The sequence below is a fragment of the Danio rerio genome, chromosome 5 (assembly GCF_049306965.1).
Source record: "Danio rerio strain Tuebingen ecotype United States chromosome 5, GRCz12tu, whole genome shotgun sequence".
In the NCBI taxonomy this organism is placed as follows: Eukaryota; Metazoa; Chordata; class Actinopteri; order Cypriniformes; family Danionidae; genus Danio; species Danio rerio.
In genome coordinates this window covers 38816825-38839382 of record NC_133180.1, presented here as the reverse complement: position 1 = coordinate 38839382, position 22558 = coordinate 38816825, and the positions used below count along the sequence as shown (strand labels likewise).

At 36.7% G+C, this 22558-nt stretch overlaps 1 protein-coding gene across 1 annotated transcript; it reads left to right on the top strand.

Moving 5' to 3' along the window:
• On the top strand, positions 1 to 16494 carry scn4bb (sodium channel, voltage-gated, type IV, beta b). The gene is made up of 6 exons (NM_001077573.1): positions 1 to 233; positions 1326 to 1735; positions 9226 to 9389; positions 13241 to 13463; positions 13596 to 13725; positions 16165 to 16494. The coding sequence occupies exons 2-6, from the start codon at positions 1639 to 1641 to the stop codon at positions 16247 to 16249; spliced, it is 699 nt and encodes a 232-aa protein (NP_001071041.1). The 5' UTR covers positions 1 to 233; positions 1326 to 1638; the 3' UTR covers positions 16250 to 16494.
• Positions 16495 to 22558: the final 6064 nt, after the last annotated feature.

Below are 22558 nucleotides of genomic sequence, written 5' to 3'. Positions count from 1 at the left end.
AGTGCTTCAATGCTCTTCAGTTGTGTTTTACCGGCGGCTGGACTGCGTGTGTGTCTCTCACAAGGTGCGTCGGTGAGAGTGTGTGTGTGTCTGTGTGCATGGCAGAGGGTGTTTGTTTGTGTGTCTGAGCAGGCTTGGGACCAAAGCACTGCGTATTTGTGTACGGCATATTCTGCGGACTGGTGCCCTCTGCTTCTCCGGACAGGACACACAGATTTACCTGCTCAACAGAGGTACGGCGCGCGCACACACACACACATGCTGACTCAACATAGAAGCACACAGTTCTTTTGTCAGCTGCGCATGTTTGATTTGCTTAACAGTCGGGGAGGTACATTTATAAGTTATGGACTTAAATGTAAAAGTTCAGTGTTCATCTATATGGGAGCTGCAGGCAAAACCAAGATATGGGATTTCCTTTTCGCTTCTTTGTACTTGAAATATTTACAAGGGTATATGAAGTTCTGTTGTTTTTTAATTACATAAATTCAGCAAATATTAATTTTACTTTTAATATTATTGTTTTTATCCAAAATGAAAGTCCTGCCATCATTTGTTCACACTAATATTTAATTTATTCACCCTAATATAAAGTATTGATAATATTGAATAAAATCTGAGACATTGAAAGTTTATTCATGGAAATATCTGGAGATTTTGGAGAAATTAAATTAATAATGATGATGTGATGACTATAATGATAATAATTAAATTAAAATTGCATATAAATCAGCCAGTTTAGGTGTTCTTGAGACACTTAATTCTTGCTTCATGAATTTAAATAATTTGCATTTTTAATTTATATAAAAACACAGATCAACAATACCTGCTTTATTATGTGCAAGAACAAACCTCAGTGGTTCTTATAGAAGTTTGAATATTGGAATAACCACATGTAAATATTGTAAACATTGTTTGCTAATCAAAGTTTATATGGGAATATTATTTCTAAAATTAAATGTACTGTTAATGTAAAGCAGTTATCTCTTCAGAGAAATCACATTTAACCAATCAATTGATAATTAATAAACATGTTTGATATATTAATTGATATATTTTTTACCTCAGTTTATTAATGGGCTGAATAGACACTTAATGGAGGAACAAGAATCACTCAGCCTTGATAAAAATGTCTTCACTTGTGAGAAGATTAACTTTTTGTTTGGAATAACATGATGTTGAGTAAATGATGACAGTTGATGACAGGATTCTGTTTGCTCATCCCTCTTGGTGAGGTTATAAATTGCTTATAGTTAATGTCTGATTATTGTTTATACAAGGATTTACAAATGGATAGCCACCCTCAAACATTCCTTTTTTCACAGGTCAGAGGGCAAACGAATAACCCAAATAACTGAGTTATATGGAGTTCTGAAATTTTATCTTCACCGCTGAGCAGATTCTTGATCTTCCAGACCTCTGAGACCTGGACAGGCCTTTGACAGGAGGAGTCTTATGCTTGATGTAAAAAAAACTGTAAGCACAGTTTGATCTAGTACGCTCTGCCAAGAAGAAGTCAGGAGTCTTTGCCACCCACGCAGCATCTTCGGGAACAAAGACTTCCGGGAAACTACCGAGAACTGCTGAGAAGGGCTGGTGGACACAGCAAAAGGAAAGGGGAAGAAAGTGAAGAGCAGGATGGTGTCACGGAGCGGAGGGCGTCTAAGAGGAGGAGGAAGTAGAGGAGCTCCGTCAGAAGGAAGTGTGTCCTGTCTTCTGCTGGCACTCATTATTGGTAAGATGCTCCTTTAGTGCAAAGCAAAAATATATGTGGATGTGTGTTACCATTAGACTTGCATCATACAGGCCCACTGACAAGAACAGAAGAGAATGCAAAGCTTGCAAGGTCTTTGCAGCTCTCTGATGTCCTGAACACAGACACATGTGCATGAATCCAGCCCCAAAATGTTGCACTGCAGTGAAGCCGTACAGTAGAATATAGTGTTGGTGTGGTGTGTAAAGTCAGCAGTAGATAACAGGCTCAAATTTCTGAGGCATATATCCCCCCAGGGACGGAGCTACGCAAAGGAAACTGCGGTCAGAGTTATAATTTGCTCACCTTCATGTTGTTCCAAATCTGACTCAAGAAGTTTCTTTTTTTTTTCTCGTTGTATTGAAATGTTCATCTTAGAATATTGTATATTTCATTGACCTATGGGTCATCATAGAATATTGTACACTACCTGACAAATGCAAATTTTAGGAACAGCAAATAATAACTTGACTTCTAGTTGATCATTTGGTATCAGAAGTGGCTTATATGAAAGGTAAAGGCCTGCAGATTATGATTATTTAGGCTTGATTTATTATTAGGACAGTATGTATGACTTTGCTAAGACTATCTTGTCACTTAACAGAAATAATATACAGGTAAAAATAATTTTTGGGGGAAAAATTGGAAAAAATTTACCTTGTGTGTGACTCCTATGAGCTTGGAGGACTGCATCCATACATCTCGGCAATGACTCAAATAACTGATTAATAAAGTCCTCTAGAATGGCAAAGAAAGTGTTCTTGCAGAACTCCCAGAGTTCAATAAGATTCTTTGGATTCATCTTCAATGCCTCTTCCTTCAACTACCCCAGACATCCTCAATAATGTTTATATTGGGTGACTGGGCTGGCCAGTCCTGGAGCACCTTGACCTTTTTTGCGTTCATGAACTTTGATGTGGTATGAGGAGGAGTGCTATCCTGCTAAAGAATTTGCCCTCTCCTGTGGTTTGTGATGTAAGGGGCAGCACAAATGTCTTGATACCTCTAGGCTGTTGATGTTGCCATCCACTCTGAAGATCTTTATGCACATTGTCAGCTAGTGTATTTCATTATCCTATAATAATCAAAAATCACTCATCTTTACTAAAACTCTAAAATAAAGCTGCAAAATTCAATTTGAATTCTCAGATCTATATTGCAGGAAGAAACAACTTCCGCCTTCAAAACTAACTCTATATATCAGAGTTTATATCTTGTCTGTGGTCAGTATTTCAACAATTTTTAATTATTGTGCACCACTGGGTTCGACTAAAGTAAAGGTTTATATTTTCTAATGTTAAAGGTACCTGAATAAATGTAGAAGGTTTCAAGCAAGACCGAATTCTTAAAATGAAAAGTTTGTGGTTTTATATGTTTGTGTTTTGGGGTGCTGTTTGGAGTGTTCATGTGTGTGCCTGTAATTTGATGTAAAACATTTTTATAGCTGGCCTGTCAAAATTGACCTATAAGACAACCATTGTGCCCTAAATATATGCAGCCCTCAGAAAAATAGGACAATAGAAAATGGCTAATGTTTGATAATGTTGGGGTCATTTTAGAAAAAAAACAGGAGGTTTAAGGAAGTGTTTTATTGTTAAAGTTTGGCTTTGATAGGCTGTGTGTGTTTCATTGTGTATTGGATGGGATATTCCTTAATTTAAGTTTTCACATTTCACATTTGGAATGCTTAGATGTTTTGTTTGTGAGTAGATTAAAGATAAATATTTATGCCTCCTAAGTCCTTTATTTTATTGCTAAGTAAATTTTAAATATTGAAACAAGTAATACACAAAGATTTGTTTTCTCCTGTCTTATGTGCACAAAAATGTTTCTCTGTGGTAAAGTAGCAGTTTACTATAACGGAAGTGCAGTATCTCTTACAGAGAACATGAGAAGTCAACAATGAGTCTGCAGTGTTTCTACGATCACTCGTTTCCTTGGTTTAAAATGTTATGAAAGGCTACAGTTTAAGGACCACTGCACTGGTCATGCAACTTCTCTTGACGAAGTACACAGCTGTGTAAACGCAGCACTTTCTCTTTTTCTCTTACACACATACACACACACACATACACACACATAATTCTGAACACAGATATCAGAAGTCCAGGTGTGTTTGTAAGGTCACCACATCTTATTGGTTACATGGAATGATGCAGTATACAACAATGCATTTGTAGATACAGTTGAAAAGTTAAATGTACAGCACCGTAATGGAATGTATCGTGTATTTATATAGCACATTTATTCTGGCCATACACCCAAAGTGCTTCACAATCATTATGGGGTCTTTCCACACCACCACCAGTGTGCAGCATCCACTTAGATGATGCGACGGCAGCCACAGGACAAAGGTTCCTGTGTTCACCACACACCAGCTCTTGGTGGAGTGGAGAGACAGTAATAGAGCCAATTTGGTGGATGGGGATGATTGCAAGGGCCGATGGTGGAAAGATGGCCTTGGGTCACGGGGGTCACATCTCTTTAATGCGAAAGAAGGTGCTCACCAAAAGTATGGTGTCCTCATCACTATACTGGGGCATTAGGATTCACACAGACCACAGGTTGTGCACCCTCCACTGGCCTCTCTACCACCACTTCCAACAGCAACCTAGCTTTCCCATGTGGTCTCCCATCCAGGCACTGACCAGGCTCAGCCCTGTTTAGCTTCAGTGAGTAACCGATCATGGGGTGATATGGCTGTGGCTGTACAAGTATGTTATTAATTTACCTTTTTATTAGATACATCTAACTAGTTCCTTGTTGAAGCCATTTTTGTCTTACTGTATGGCATAAATTCAAGAGGATGGTGGAAACATTCCTTAAATAGTTTGGTTAAAACAAACCTGTGGTGAGAGAAAGTCTGGACTACTCAACCACCATACAAGTGTGTGGATTATTTTGCAAAGATATTAATAATAGAGAACTCCAGCGTAATAAAAGGAGAACATTTTATTGAAATAAAATAAATGCCAATGCGTTTCTGCTTAAAATCCTCCCTTAGGGCCCAAAAATACATCACAGACATGTTAAAACAGATATAAAATATCCTCCACATTATTACATCATCAACAGCCGCAGCTTTTGATGGAATGCAGGATGCTTTCATATAGTTTATGCTAGATTCTTATCCTGTATCTAAATGTTGCAGCAAAAGAGTCACATCAGGACAAACTTGTGTAATGAAGTTGTCAGGAGTGTTGCCAATATTGTCTTCTGCTCCTGTGGCTCATCTGCTTCAAGGTTCTGTGTTTTCAGAGATGCTCTTCTGCAGATCTTGGTTTACTGTTTATTTAGTGGATATTTCAGTTACTGTTGTCTTCCTATCAGCTTGAATCAGTCTGGTCATTCTTCTCTGACTTGACAAAGGCATTTTCAAACACTGCTGCTGCTCGCTTGCTATTTTGTCTTTTTCAGATCATTTTCTTTAAACCCTAGAGATGGTTATATGTAAAAAAGAATTTCTGTAATACCAGTAAATTTTGCATTAACAACCAGGCCATGTTTAATGTAAATAATTGTTTTCCCAATCTGATGCTTGATTAAACTTCAGCAGATTATGTTGACCATGTCAATATTCCTAAATACATTGAGTTGCTTTAATGCTACTGGCTAAGTAAATTTGAAGAACACTTGGATGTGTTTACCCATTAAAGAGGTTGGTGAGTGTATATCAATGTGCAGTTTCACTACTGTACCAAGCATGTCAACAAACTAATTAATAAATAATTTACAGAGTTATTATTTTAAAAATGACCTCTTTGAGGTTTAATTTGAAGTGAAAAACAATATAGTAAACATGGTAAACATGGAAAAGTTAAATATAGATGACCAAAAAGCTGCTATGCGGATGAAACAGTATCTCTGTAGAACCACATATGAAATGTGAAAAGCTGTTATATGAACCTTGCGAAACCACATGCTGACATGTTCAAATTCCACAATCATCTGTGTTCTGAATGGCAGAAAACAACTTACAGAACTGTTCTGTAATGAGAGTGGTCTGTTCATTTGTTATCTCTGTGTTATATTTACATATAGAAGTAATATTTGTTTTAATGATCAATTATTACTTGGATGTATTCATTTATTACTTAGTATATTACCAACATATGTATAATTGTGTACAGAATATTTATTATTTTGGTAGGCATTTTTAACCATTGTTTAACCTTTTTTCAGCTCTGCATCCGCTGTGAAACTGTTTTTTTTTTTGGCATTGTAGCACATTGCTATATTGTCTTAGACTTGTTACATTTAAAATTTCGTACTCAGCTATTTTTATTTATTGATACTTCTCTTGTTAGTCTTAAGAAGATTTCGGCATTATTTATTTATATGTGTCTGAGTGCTGAGATGATGACTGTACAGGACGCTAAATGTGAGCAAATATATTTCAAAGGTTGGCAGCATTCAATGCACAATACTTCAGTAAAATAATAAAATAAAAATTGGTAAAGAAGATGTATGTATTTGTGGATTGATTGGCCAGCGTTCTATGAACCCTCGTGCACTCTAGAGAGGGCCCGGACCAAAAACACATTGGTCCCCCTGAATCTGAGGTTGTACTATTGGTTGGATTCTCCTCTCCAGTACCCTATAGCATAGTCTTTTCCAGGAAGGCTGAGGACTGTGATCCCCTTGTAGTTAAAACAAACCTTCTGGTTGATGGATCTCATTCACCCCCATCTCATCCAATTTTGGAGCTTGCAAACGATTTCAGTGGCTTCAGATTAGGTGATGGATAAGTCAACTTCTGCCACCCCACTATCTGCGTCTTAAAAGGCAGGTACAGTATGTCACTGGGATTAAGAAGATCTTCAATTGATTTCAGTGCCCGACAACATCCCCAGTCAAGGTCAATGCTTCCCCAAATCCACTATATACAATGTTGGTGAAGAACCCTTTATGTTTCCCTTCATTTGGCGCCAAACTCTTCCCAGGTCAGAGATTTTGTTTTAGCTTTACCTATCTTGGGTGGTCAACCTCTGATGTCCACTACCTGGTGGTCTATTACCCCCACAACAGGCACTGGAGGCCTTAAAACCCTTAATTTCATACTCCTCCTCTCCCAGTAAGGTGGTATTCCATGTGTAAAGAGCCTGTTTCCACATCCTAAGTAGTAGTAGTAAGTAATGTTCAGGGATCAAGTATGAAGAAGTAAGAAGTATGATCAGGGAATTTGGCCAGACACAAGTGTTACACCCCCGCTCTTTGTGAGAAGTGCCATGATTTTTAGGGACCACAGAGAGTCCTGACCTCAGATTAAGATCTCATTTGAAAGACGGTGCTCACTGACATTATAGAGTCCCCTTCACTGTGATCAGAGGATCGCTACTGCTGTAGTAATTCCAGCTTTATTTACCTTCAGGAAATCACTGAAGGCTTATATTGTTATCATAACGATCTAATGTGGCAATAAGATCTTAACTATACTGCAAATTTACACAGTGGCCATATTCATCTATGTAGACACACCAAAAACAACATTAGCATTATAGCACACACTGCAAAAAGGTCATTCTCAGCCACTAAACTTATTTGACGGCATTTGAGTGTCATCGAGTGTCAGAATGTTGCGGGACTGCTGTACAAGAGTTATGAATATAGATCACGAAATTAAGTGTTTTTATTTTTTAATTTTTTTAAAGCAGGACTGTAAAACACAAACACGATTATTAATGTATTAAAACATATGCTTGCTTGTAAAAATTCCTAATAAGGACAAAAAATAATAATTTGTGGATCTCTTTGCCTCCTGGTGCAGCGATCCTTCCGTTGTGGCTGGTGTATTCTGGGAAACTTTCTTACCCTTTGGTTTCGAGTGTGGTCCTGAAAAACCATTGTTCAAAGGGTTATTCACCCCTTCCCCTTAGCCCTACGCCTTTAAGCTAAAGAGAATTGGGACACCCCTACCCCTTCACGGGAACCTCCAAAACGAGGGGTAGGGCTAAGTGGTTGAATTTGGATTGGGCCTTAGACTGGCCTGTCACCAGAGACCTTGCCTGGGAACACATTAGGATCCTTCTGGAAGAGCTGGAGAAGTGGGAAATTTTTTTTTTTTTAACTGAGACTGGATAGGTGGTGATCATAGGGGACTGATGGATGGTTAAGAAGATACACACCTGGGGCCTCATGTACAAAGACTTGCATTGAATTAATACTTAAACATTGCGTATGGACAAAGCTGTAAATGTGCATTCGCAGTAAAAAAATCAGATGTATGAAACACTGCATACGCGGAATCCCACACATATTCTCTTTGTACATCCAAATTATTGTGAAACTGAGCACAACATGAGCGCTAAACCCCTCCCTGCCTCCTCCCCCTTATGAATGTGGTGATGACTTTACTTTTGGCAAAAACCAAACGAGAAAGCAATGGCAAAAGCAAGCAAGCAAGAAAAGAAACTTCACAGAATGTGAATCGGAGGTGCTCTTATCGGAGGTAGATCGGAGAAAAACTGTGTTATTTGCAAGTTTTTCCTCCGGAATTAAAAACAAACAAAAAATCCCGCTTTACAACTGTCCAAGTGCAAGAATGGGCATCATTGGCTCTTGGTCAGTTTGTGTTTTGTTGAGGGGGGTTAACAGCCACGTCTTTAATGGATAACAGCGGTCTCCTGATATGCAGTTAAATAATTGCACTCAATAAAATAAAATAAAAACTTAGCTGAAATAATATCTTATAAATACATCACTCACCAAGAAGCCACATATTGCGCACACTGCCACCTTGGAGCCTCATCCCAACCATGCTGTTTGTGAGGATGAATTAATCATGGGTTGACCAAGGCCACCGTGCTACATTATTTGTTACACGCATTTGAGCATAACCTATTATTTGCACATTTATTGAATGGAAATGTTTCCGATTCGCGTATGCAAATTCGTCTTCAGACAGCACCTTTATAGCAGTCGATATAGCCTGCAGTTGATCGCTTCAATTACATTAAGAAAACCCTGGATTTCTGCAAATTGTGCTTTAATGTTTGGCTGGTCAACTGCATGGTATGGAAACCTTATATACCTGCTAGACATGTGAATGATCCCATCCGATACAGCTTGCATTGCACGATCCAGAACCAGTAGCCAGGATACTGTTGGTGCGATACTTAGTGTAGTGTGCAATTTAGCATAATTACCTCTAGGAGTCGCCAATGGAAATAAAACCAACAAACACAAGAAATACACGTAAGCCAGATATGAAGTTGGCACAGATCAACGCACATTCTTATGTTAATTTCATCATTAGTATATCCAAATGTGAGCGTGAAATCTGGCGTACGCAAAGTTTTTGTATGTACGCAGCATTGATACCCAAGGACCCTGGACTATTTACTAGGTGTGGGGTCGAACCGTCTGTTAAATGATCCATAACAAAACCTTTTACTTAATTATTTTATTTAGTGTATGTTAGTTTAGTATTTCAAAATCTGACCTTGCTAATCTACTTTGTCTTTTTGTTTCAGGTGTGTGTTGTGTTCATGCTTTGGAAATGAACACGGGCAAGGTGCCTTTCTTGGAAGCGGTAAATGGCAGCACAGTCCTTCTGCCCTGCACCTATGCCAGCTGTATTGGGATCACCAACCTATACTTCAAATGGGAGTTCAATGACAATGGCACCATGCAGAAGGTAATCCTGGGATATTGCAATACTTTAATCCACCATGAATAGATGTTAAATTGAACAATCGCAAAAACATAATGTTCAAACCACGTACTTACCAACAAACCCTAAGAAAGTTAATCATAGCTTATTGCAGGAAGAATGTAGTAACCATGCATTTTGTGGGTATTGATTTCTATTTTCAAACATCATGCTTAAAAAGTGGTTAGTGTAGCAAAACAATTGATAATTTGTGGTTTAATCACAAAAACAATTAAAAACCTGCTTTATTAGGCTAATTATAATTTCAGCCTGAAAAAAATAAATAAGAAGAATGTTAAGAAAGTCAGCTTAAAGGTCGGCGCCAATAGCCTAGTAATTAAGTGGGCCTACAAATAGCAAATAGGTGCTCACAGCGGCCCGAGTTCAATTTCCGGCTCAAGGTCCTTTATCGACCCCTCTCTCCGCTCTCAATACTTTCCTGTTTGTTACCTCCACTGTCCTATCACAATTAAACATAAAAAATAATAATAATACAAAAAAATCAGCTTTATTATGTATTTGGTTTAAGCCCACCGGCAACTATAGTTGCCAAAGTTCATAGTTGTTATTGTCCTTTTATGAGTAATTGTCTATCAGAGGTGCTCAACCCTGTTCCTGGAGATCTACCTTCCTGCAGATTTCAGTTGCAACCCATATCAAACACACCTGCCTGTAATTATCAAGTGCTGTTCAGGTCCTTATTAATTGGTTCAGGTGTGTTTGATCAGGGTTGGAGCTAAACTCTGTAGGAGGGTAGATCTCCAGGAACAGGGTTGAGCACCCCTGGTCTACATGTTATCCATATTTATTTTGTCAATGACAAGCAAGTCAACAACCAAATAATAGAAACCTCAAGAAAGAAATAAAGGAATTGATTTACTTCCTGTCACATGAGACCTTTAACTTCAGGATGCAAAATGGAGGCAAACCCTCCCAAATAAAGGCAATGTTCATGGTACTAAAAATAATTTGTTGTTCACAAATGTATATCAACATAATCATGAAGGTCTCTAGATTCATCCAAACAAAATAGATCTTTCAAGAGATCTACAGTTTTTTGCATACTTTGTCAAATGTGCAAATACCTTGTAAGCACATAAACCATGTGGAATAAGGGGATAATGTGTTAAGTCAATATATCTAAGTTATGTGTTATTATTGATTTTTGCTTTCGTAATACCCCATATAAATATTACAATTTAACTGATTAACATCTCCCACTGGTCCCACTCCGACAAATAGTTAAAATAACACTGGAGCAGTGTTAAAGTGCTGGTTGACCAGAGAATAATGAACTCCTGTGGTTAAAAAGCAAAATCACTGAAGAAAAACCAAGTGTGCCGCAAGCCTACGTTTGAGTGAAGGTTTCGGCTGTTAGATCGCCCCCTGGGGGCTGGCTGCAGTACAAGTCATAAAGCCCGCCTCCTCCGTGTTAATGAAGGAGACTTGAGCCCAAATAAAAAAAAATTTTACACTTGCAATAAAATGTCCCGAAAGATAGTTCTGGTCGATTAAGGCACTGGTTATTGTGCTGAAATAGGTGCAGATCTTCATTTTTGTAAACAGTTTGTTTTTAGCAGTAATTTAATGTTGGGCGTGTCCTCGTGATTGACAGCTGTGATTGACAGTTTCTCAAAGCGCGGCGTCTGAGCTTCGGCAGGAGACTGAAGTAGACTGAAATGTTATTATTCGATTTCTGTGTTATTTTACCATGACAAAATGAGTTCAGCAGTAAACTATAGTTTCTGACATACATGATCCTGGTGGAACACTGTTTTTTTCGCTAAGTTCAGGGCTTTTTTCGGGCTTTATTAGTTTGCTGATGCACGCCTAGCCACCCAGATAGCAAAACACAGTTCCGGCTACATTCTCGCCTGCCGGAGACTTATCTCTTAGAGCTCAGACTGACTAATGTTACCTCTGCTGGACCTACTCCGGATGCCTGGACTCACTGCCCGATTCCAGTCCGAGTCAATCGAGCCAGATGCGGCGGCCGAGCGAGCAGGCGCTGCCGCATGCGAGCCGGAATCAGCCCGCGATGCCGCGAGTAAGTTATGCGCTGCGGCCTGGAGCTGGCGCGATTGAATATATAAAACCCTCATATTTGTTAACGTTATTACATCCATTTGTGTTGATATGACAGCAAACGCATGCTGAGAAGTTCGGGGGGCGTAGTTGATTTTACATAAAGCGTTTGATTGGAAGCTCGACTCTGCTCATTTTCGCGGCTCCTCCTCTGGCTCCATCAGACAATCCTTCTGCGCATGTCTGGCTCCAATTTCAGCAGTCTTTTGCGACAGTTTGTGCCCGTCAAGCAGGCGTTTTGCCCTCAAGGCGTTCAATGGAAAAAAAGGGCTGTCGCGTCGTCCATATTTTTTACAGTCATTGAGAAAAACACAACACTACAACCAAATTGAGTCACAACCTTAGGCCCTGCTGTCCACACAAACATAGATATTGTCAAAATTGCTGTTTTTTTTCTACACAAAAACATAGTATTAGGTCATTGAAACCCACATTTTTGTAAAACTTTTGTCAGGGGGTTTTCTAGAAAATTGAGAAATAATGTTTTGTTTACAAAAATACCTGTGTACGTGTGGACATGGCCATAAGAATTCAACTAAAACTCAATAAATCTCTCAAAATCTCAGCTCATCAGGATCGTCAAAACATAAGCAGAATTAGCAGCTTTATTTGTACTAAGCTGTCTGACTATTTCTGTCAGATGTCTACAAAAGTCTGTAGTGAGATTTACTGAAAATATTTTTGTTAGATGATTTTTTCATTTATCTTTTTGACACAGTAGTCTGTTGGGGGAAACTAGTATGTGATTATACACTTTAAGACAAATGGTTTTGGGGGGGGGGGTGTTGGGGGGCTCATATTAAATGGTTTTCTAATTTTAAACATAATAAATGTCTTCATGAATATGAATTAATCTTTTGAAAGCAGTTGTTTTGAGTTAAAATGCTAAATGTTCTCCTCCTATTTAAATTCTACATTGAAGGGTTCTTACAACGTATTTGCCCACCGGCAACTATTGCTGCATATTCAAATACAATTTTCTAAAAAAAAAAAAAAAAAGAATAAAAAACCTGGAGAAAATAAATGCAAAACATGTTCATATAGGACACTATTAACAAGGCTACATGTATGAAACCCGTTTTTTAAATTTGGGCACAAATGAGTTAAACTACAGTTCTCACATAGATTATGACAACTTTGTACAGACGGTCATGTTTGTGTGATCATAAAAATACAACTGGCGCCATCTTGAGTTTCAAATATTGTTTAGTGAAAATATCAACAGAGTTTAGTGGACATAGCTGGCCTGGCCATCTGGTTGCAGTGTAGCAAACATACTTTTTGTCAGATTGACTGCCAATTTTGAAAGTTTTACAAAATCCTACCAAAAAGGTAAGTCACTTCAAACATCTTTTTGAAGTGAGTTACTGTTTCTAATGCGAGTCTGACATTGATTGGATGTAGTATAAATAGAAAGCCTCTCTTCATCTTGAGCTGGTTTTGTATGCCTTCAAGGACGCACGAGGTGGAAGGGGAACAGTTCATAGGAATCATTGCATTGACTAGTTTTTCAGTGATGCTGCAAGATCCATTCCAAGATCATCATCAGTGTGGTGTTTTTAGTTGGTTTTTAAAGCATCTGTACATACTGTAGCATTAAAGTCATGGAGTTAAATACTATTAGTAGAGAAAGCTAATGATATTGTTAAGCAGTATGGTGTGTTAAGATAAAAAAATACATACATTTTGAGCTAGAACTTTACATATGTTCAGTTTATCTTTATAATTAAGAGTTCCCTTTTTTTAATAAGGTGGCAGATTCTGTGATTCCAACTGATCATATGGAGCCAAACAAGGTGCAAATTTACCGTGAGCGGGTGGAGTATGTTGGCTCCAGTAAAGAAAATAACATCTCTATCCTGCTTTGGAATGTCACATTCGAGGACGCAGGCGTCTACACCTGCTTCGGCAAAAACCCCAAAGAGAAGGGCAGGAATCACAGCGCCTTTTTCACTCTCTATGTAGTAGAGGAACGTAAGTGTGGTGGGCAGTGGGAGTGACGGAGGATGAACACATATTTCACATAGTACATATCAAGGTCACTATTAAAATAACTCTACTCGCTTCTTGTTTTGTCTTTTTTTTCTCTTGCTATCGCTTTCTTAGTAAAGGTGGTCGATAACACGCTCACCATCATCATCGCCTCCTGTGTTGGCGGATTCATCGCTTTTCTAATGACCTTCATGCTGCTAAAGAACTTAACCCTGTTCATTCTCGCAAAGATGGAGGAAAAAAAGTGAGTTTATTTATAACACCTTACTATAACTCTTACTCTAAGTTACTCAATTGACCCTTTACATTGGCCCGACCCTTCTCTATGTCCGACAAGCTTTCAGTATCAGCCATGGTGCTCCACTATGAATTTGTGCACTCCCCATGGAAATGGTTAATAATTTTCAGAAAAATTACATACTGATCTCAAACAGCAGCAGACATACACTCACTGGCCACTTTATTAGGTACACCTTACTATTACTGGGTTGGACCTTCTTTTGCCTTCAGAACTCCCTTAATCCTTCATGGCACAGATTCAACAAGGTACTGGAAATATTTCTCAGAGATTTTGCTCCATATTGACATGATCGCATCGCACAGTTGCTGCAGATTCAAGAAACACACCATTACACTACGACCACCACCAGCCTGAACCGTTGATACAAGGCAGGATGGAGCCATGCTTTCATATTGTTGACGCCAAATTCTGACCCTACCATCCAAATGTAGCAGCAGAACTCGAGACTCATCAGACAGGGCAAAATTTTTCCAATCATCTATTGTACAATTTTGGTGGGCCTGTTTCCTGTTCTTAGCTGACAGGAGTGGCATCCGCTGTGGTCTGCTGCTGTAGAAATCAGTTTCACTCCTCCATGACTGCCACAGCATCTGCTTAGTATATGGCCTGGTCCAAGATTATGGATAGTATACCTAGGCATCATCTCTTCACAGGTCTGGGATCACATCAATGCAAAAAATCAACTCCCTAACACATAATTCACAAACACTAGCAAATGGTGGCATCCCAAACAAGACAAAACTATAATTCATCTATGAACTAAGAGACAGTAATGAATAATTTACTGTTTATCTGGGTATCCAGGCTATTCACTTTAGGTTTGCTCATCTCACTTGTCATCTTCAGAGTTTTCAGGTAGTTCGCTGGTTATATTGTTAAGTCACTCCATAAACTAAAGTTACGTGGGCTGTCCTGGGGTCCGTTCTTCGTACCTCGCTTAAATCAGATTAAAATGTCTGGATGAACTGATCTGAGATCGCTGCGTGTGTTGTGAAGGACAGATCTATCGATCATCGAAATCATGATCAGCAATACAACGATTAGCTGACGGCACAGCAGTGTAATGACATCATCCGATTAATATTCAATTATCCTTGTGAGCAAAATGACATAAATTTAGTAGTAAACGGTTTGTTAAATATGATAAGCAATAACTTTCCACCTTTGTTGTGGGCTGCAGACTTTACCCTTTCATGTGTCAAGAACAATTTATTTAGTTTAACAGTTAGAGTGGATTTACTTTATTATAGTAGCCAAAGTAGTTTTATAGTAGCCGGTTTCTTAATCGATGTAAAGAATAACTGGATGCTTACAAAAGCATTTTGATATTGGTAAAGTTGTCTGCAACTTTTGTGAAGCATCAAATCACCGCCGTATTAGCTATCAAAACATGTTTATGACAGCATATGTATTATTACTTTTTTTTTTAAAGTCGCATATTGTGCATGTCTATTACACACAAATTGTAGTAAAGAGATCTAAAAAATTCATATCAATAAATGTTCTCTTTGAACCACCAGGTCTTTGTACTTTTATTTTGGAGTGCAGATTGCATAAGTTTTATTAATAACTTTATATATATATATATATATATATATATATATATATATATATATATATATATATATATATATATATATATATATATATATATATATATATATATATATATATATATATATATATATGATCTTTACTTGACCCGATCTAATCCTGTTTATAAGAATTGAGCCTGCTCCCTAGAAGGTTTGAGCTACCAGAACTGTTGCTATGACAACAACTCTCGGATCAATTTTAAAGAACGAAACGATCCTGGATCGTGTCAAATCGTCAATAACCAAATATAGCTAACTGAGTAATCCACGTAGGAAGAACGGACCCCTGATCTGATAACAGATACGATTAGTTCAGTTGGAAGGTTCTGAGTTATCCATTTAGCAAATGACAAGACCATCGGTTGACAGTTGATGGTGATCCATCCACACAAATGTATCTGTATCACTTCTGTAAGTTTAAAAAAAGATGAAATCCTTTTGTGTACCTGCTGTTGGTGTTGTAAGTCCCATACACATTTTCACTATTTCAATTTTTTTTAATTTAATCTCTTATGTAACTCTTACTGCACCTGGTTAGTCTGACTGCTTTGCTTGTCGGATAAAATGACAGACAGTGATGGGCCACAGAATATCGGCATTATAATTGGCCTGTCAATCAAACTGCTTGCGAATTATTCAATTATGTGTGCCAAATAAGCAAAAGGTGAATCAAAATACTGTTGGCTGACAATTTACAATTGAATTGCAAAATATTTGATATATTTTTTGTTATATTTATAATGTCTCTCATTATTTCACTTTCTTTCTTTGTTTTTTTTTTTTGCAGTAAGGAGTGCCTTGTCACCTCCTCAGGGATTGATAACACAGAGAACGGTCTGTCGGGCTCCAAATCTACACCAAAGAAAGCATGACAACGTGCAACCAAACACAATCACACATGCACGTGAATACATGGATCAGCCATCATGCTGTGCTCTTGCTGTTCATTCACATCCGTGTTTAGAAACACTATATGCTTCAGTTTTCATGAGCAATTATAGTATGAAGCTAACTTTAAAGAATGTCCATTCGAACATTTCAATACTGTTCACACAGCTCTTTTTAAACATATGCAAACACGGATATGAATGAAAAAAGGGCATTATGTATTTCTGCATATATTGAATTTATATATGCATTTAAATATGCACCACATGCAGCCTCATGCACTTTAGTTTCTCAGCCCACACTAAATCTGTGGGCTGAATTTATTCTTATGATAGAAAAAGAAAATATTTTCTTCAAATAATGCTTGAGACAGGGATAAATGTAGCTATGCTGTTCATTTAGTTCATTGAACTGGACTGTAAAACTGTGAGAGGCCTGTGGCCTCATGTAGGTGCCTGAATTCAGGAGTTCAGCACTGGCAGATTAATGTTTTGGGATGACGTTTTGTTTTGAGCAAAGGTAATGTTTGTTAAAATGCAATCGGTTTTTAAAAAGTATCTGTAGTAGTACGAAGATCTGGAGGGATGTGATGGTCGGGGAAAAATGGATCAAAGGAAAAAAAAAAAAAACAGTGGTAGTGATAGAAAAATATATATTTAAGTTTTTGCATTCATTCGCAAATTTGTTGTTCCACAAACACTTCCTGTTCATTTCACACGTCAACCCTCCCGTTTTTGCCAGGATACCCTCAGGCGTGCTCCGTATGATAAACTGATCCCAGATTGGATTCTGTACATGCCTCTTTTGTCAAACAAAACAAAATGAGTATGAAATAATGAAAGATTACTTTAGTAAATGTTTGTGCTCATTCAAAAGAGTTAGTTGTTTAAAAAAAAACATGCAGGATGGATATGTTTGATGGATATGTTTGCATATTAAATGTATTTGTTTGTTTAAACACACACCCAAACCCTAAAGTGTCCTGCACTTTAGCTCCTCTTTAAAAGGTGTGTACAGAGAAACTGAGATCAGTTTTTTTTAAATGGAGCGCGTCTGTCAATCAGCGCTTATACATGCATTCACTTATTCTGAGACTGCATATATTTATTTATTTATTTACTTTCTGTTGCCTTTCAAAAACAATAATTTGGGCCAAACTTAATTCCAACATAATTTTTCACAAACTGACTGAGACAAGTCAGATATACAATAAATCACATATAAAGCCAAACAAACAATTAACTTTTATTGAACTCTATAAGGGGTTAAATAAAACCCATATTCTTGAAACATCATACAACATCAAAGCCTTCTCACCCTTCATTATTTTTAAGCCTCTACATAGGTGGCTAGACTCCTTTTTAAAGACAATCAATTGATGAGCTGTTTTCAAAATTTTGCATTTATGGATGAAAAATTTAAGTAAAATAAGTAAACAGTTTACAGTTGTTCAAATGTACTCCAAATTTCACAACCTCCCAACAAAAAAGGAAACATGGATGTTCAACAGTTTCAATTTCACAATTGCAGAGTTGACAAACATTACAATTCACATTAAATATTTTTCTTAGAAACTCCTTTGCAGGGTAAATATTATACGCGAGGTTGCATACAGTATGAAGGGCGACGATGGACGCACAGCTTGAATGGAAAGAAAGTGAATTTTCATATTAATTTCAACATGCTTTCAAGATTAAAAATGTCAGAGAAATATTTGAGAAAACGTAATGATTAGATGATAGCGGGATAGAATGTTAGACAACACTACAAAAACAGTACATGAATACTGGTGTGTTAATATGTAAATTAAGAGTCCAACTAGTGTTCACACTGAATAACAATAGAAAAGTGTTCAGTCAACATCAACAGTTTAAAGAGGAGTTCATGAGTAGTTAAGGATGAGTTAATGATGATGTGCCCCTCCAAGTAAAGTCATGATATAACCATACAATAACAGCTCACGAGTTCATGTAGGTTACATTTAGCTGACATTTAATTGTTAATTAATATATTAATAACATGTACTAACAAGTAATTAGGGTAGCCATTATTCACACATGAATTTATGCGAGTCATAGTGTATTTAAGTTAGTTCATGAATGATTAGCGCATACATTAACACGGTAATGTTTAGTTTACATATTATTGCATCATTATTTATGTACTGTTATTGTAGTGTTACCAAATGGTAAAATACGGAAGAATCCTGGCAAAAAAATATGGAAGGGTTTACATGTATGAACAGGAAGTGTTTATGGAACAACAGTTTTGCGAGTAAAACGCAAAAACTATATGATTTTCCTATCACTCCGTTTTTTCTCTCCCACGCACGCAGTAGAAATCAGAAAGCTCAGCAGGTTAAAGGATTTGTTTCAGCACAGGACACTAGTGAGTTGTAATGTTCACTGATACCACGAGACATACCTGGGTAAAGAAACTGCATGTTTTAATGCGGTATGTGAATGGAGGAAAGATCGTGAACGGACAATTAGGTCTTATTTAACAGTCTTGAGTCCAGTTCAACAAACCTCATTAGCGTTTTTGCTTGAAAATGAAACACAGGTGCCTGTTAATGCTTCTGTCGCCACCTTTTGGCGAGACAAAAAAAAAAAAAACAATGCAAAACATGATGCAAAAAAGAAATAAATGTAAAAAAAAAAAAAAAAAAAAAAAAAAAGTTATATATAAAATAGAAAAAAGAAACCAACAAATAAAAAAAGAAAACGCTGCAAAAGCCACCAAACAGTTAGTACATACAAGCTAATGAATGATACTTGACAATCCATAGAAATCAGTATCCCTTAGAGAAAACCCTGAATGAAACACTGAAAATGCTGCTTTAAATAATTTCCAATGCATTATAGCATGTGTTAAATGGCCAGACATTTTAGGGATACACGGCTGACAATAACAGTAGAAACATTATATGTAATGCTTTTTTTATGGAAACAATGAAACAAAAGTATCACGTAACATAAATAGCATCAGCTTTGAAAGAGCAAAATAGCTTGGTTGATTTCCATGCTAAACAAAATATGAATACCAAAAACTGAAGAACAAAAAATATATATATATACACATATATAATCTTATGATGCAAGCAGACATACTGTGACCTGTAAACCATGCACCTCACCTTCTGACATCTTGAAAATGCAATATTTAAAGGCAATAAACTCATTATCATGCAGTCATATATAATTACTAAATAACAAAGAAAGTATATATCATGTAAATACAGATTTAATAATCGAGACGTTACTGGTTATAGGTCTCGAATGTTTTCAGCTAAAAAGCATTTCAAACTTTCATTTGAAGGATTCAGGGACTTCAGTGGAGAGCAGAGAAGGGGCTGACGTCAAGCGTGTCTGGTGAGGTCTCTTCATTCAATTAGAACTGAAGTCAAACGTAATGCCCAAGCAATCTTACATTATATCTACAGAGCTCTAGTGTCATCTCTAAAGGATGGATTGCACATTCTCATGTCACATTTAATATTACCTCTTTTAGCGAAATGTTCTATTTAGTGAGATATACAGTATTTTATGCAGGTTGGTAATAGAAGGAAATGTATTATTTCTTAATGTTGCAATAACTGATTATACTGTGAATACTGGGAAATGCAGGACAAGTCTTTCTTGAACGAAGCAGCTTGCTTTCAGTGCCAAAAGGAGTTTGCTCCAGATGAACAGTGTAGATTGTAAGAATTGAAATTGCGTCTAGATCTGTAGATGAACTCTGGATTCAGATTTGGTCATTGATTAACTATAGAGCACACAATCTCAGAGAAATCTGGTAAATTTATAGTTGGACCTGTAATAGAAATGCATACTGTGTGTCCAGTAGCAGTAATCTCATGTGACAACACTAATGTGACCTTGGAAAACAAAACCAGACATGTATTGCACAAGTATATCTTTGGCAATAGTATGGCACCCAAGCAATTCTGTGTTCAATAGACATCTATAATAGACGTCTAGATCAGATGGCTAGGCTAAAACGAGGCTAACGTTTGGCTGTCAGTGAAAATGTCCAAGAATAGCCCAAAATTTATTAATTTCACTAATTATTAAATAAACAGGTCAAATAAATTATCAATAAACAAACAAACAGTTAAACCCAATAAGGTAACTCGAACCGTGAGGAAACTGATTGCAACAAACCATTTAAGTTCAAAAACTAATCTTCATGAGTACTGTGAACTTAATCCATTTAATTAAATGAAGAAATTTGCGCACAGTAAAGCCCAATAAATAAAGAGAACCCAAACCAAGAGTACTTTAAAACCCAATAAGGTAACTCAAACCGTTTGAGGAGGCCGATTGCTACTAATCCTCTTGAGTTAAAAAAACAAATCTATACAAGTACTACGAGTTGAAAACTCTTTTCAAATGAGTAGAACTGTCAGTTCAATTGAGTTAACTACAATCATTTCATTTGATAAAGCTGACTGTTGGGTTTTACAGTGCAGATTCAACATTTGATGACTAATTTTGGGGTGGTTTTTAGGATTATGTATCTATTAGACTTTCACGGACAACCCAAATGTATGCTTATTTTAGCCAAGATGTCTATGTTTAGACATGTATCAGATGTCTATTAGACTTGTTTAAAAGTTGTTTAAAAAAAAAAAAGCTTGCTTTATCATCTTAAAAATAATTTGAATATGAAATAAACATGTTCCATAAAGATTTGATAAACGTCCTACTGTAAATATATAAAAATACAATTTGTAATTAGAATTGTGCAAAGTTAAGAATTTAATTTGAAATTGAACAAATTTAAAGGCAATTTTCTCAACATTTAAACCGAGGGATGCCCAAACTAGGCCCGCGGGCCAAAGCTGGCCCATGGTAATCTTTGATGTGGCCCGCCATCCCATCTGAGAAGAGATTTAGAATGATGGGGAGGTTGTGGCGAATGCCTTTAACAGACATAGTCATTTTTAATTTAACATAACCCTTTGTTTGTTTATTGTAAAAACAAAAGTTAACAAATGAAAAAGTTCAATTAAATGTTGTGAATTAATCAGATTTATAAAAATGTAATTACCAAATTTAGAAGACAATACACAAGGCGGTGTAGCTTAACTTGTGTATTTGGCTTTGAACACCAATTTGTTTGTTTGTTATTATTGTAAGTTTGTTATATGTTAAATTATTTATTTATTTTATTTTTAAAAATAAATATATATTCGAAAATTACCATGGCAGCTTTGATGGTACATTTATCGTTGGCCCACCACCCTCAAAGTTTGGGTTTTGTCCCTTCATAAGCAAAACTTTGGGCACCCCTCTTAACCTAATCCTAACAAGATTTGCAATATTCAATTAGTTTTAATTTGTGCAAATACCATCATATCCTCACAGAAGCTTATTTATTAAGCTTTCATTTTATGTATAAATCTCAATTTCAAGAAATTGACACATGCTTTGTGGTCCAGGGTCACAAATGGCTATATTGTTTCCTTTAAAAGGCTTCTGTTTTACATTTTAGCGGGATAGTTGAAATGAATGCAAGGTCACTTATTTTTTAATAATAACAATAGCAGCTTTTACATTTGAATCAGGGTCAGTGAATAAGCGGTGTGATATTTGAGTACATAACTTCTGCAGTATATTAATACAACACACTATTTGATCGAGATTGATCATTTATCTCGTGATGGCACACAGGTCAGTAAAGCAATATTCATTCAGAGTGCTCTTTAGCTTCATCCAGTGAGAGAAATATCAAGTAGGTACGTCCGAGTCCTTGTTCTACCTCTTATTGAGAAATATTTTGATCATATCATTGTGCTAAACTTGCATTTAATATATTTAAGATTTTTGAATGGTCAAGGTTTTCTCAGGTCCTTAAGTGATGTTTGATGTTCTGTCTGCTTTTAGGGTCTGCTGGTTTTAGAATCTTTAGGGCTTTTAATGATCTCTTACCTTAATTAATGCACTATTTAATTAGGAACATATCAGTTTCAGTTGGATAAGCTATTATTTGTCAGGCTTGATGATTGTCATGACCTAAATGTGATTACACATTTAACAAAACCACAACGCTTAGGATGAAAAAAACTCACATCAGCTAGGATGTTTCCACCATTACTTGAAATCAGTGTTTTTCTTAAAATGTTGTTCTCTGTTTATGTATCTCATGTCTTGGTGTTTTTAGTTTAAATCCAGTTTCTGTCTGAGGACTCACAAACACCCGTTTCATGAATCTTAAAACATAAATGTTGATATTCTACTGTATGTTAACTGTTCAGATAAACTGCTTTCTGCTGAAATGTTGAAATGCCA

What these genes read in the sequence shown, in the direction of transcription:
- scn4bb (NM_001077573.1), top strand. Translation starts at nt 1,639, where the DNA reads ATGGTGTCACGGAGCGGAGGGCGTCTAAGAGGAGGAGGAAGTAGAGGA. An exon ending in TCTGCTGGCACTCATTATTG is followed by an intron (nt 1,736 to 9,225) that starts GTAAGATGCTCC and finishes TTTTTGTTTCAG; the next exon opens with GTGTGTGTTGTGTTCATGCT. An exon ending in ACAATGGCACCATGCAGAAG is followed by an intron (nt 9,390 to 13,240) that starts GTAATCCTGGGA and finishes TTTTTTAATAAG; the next exon opens with GTGGCAGATTCTGTGATTCC.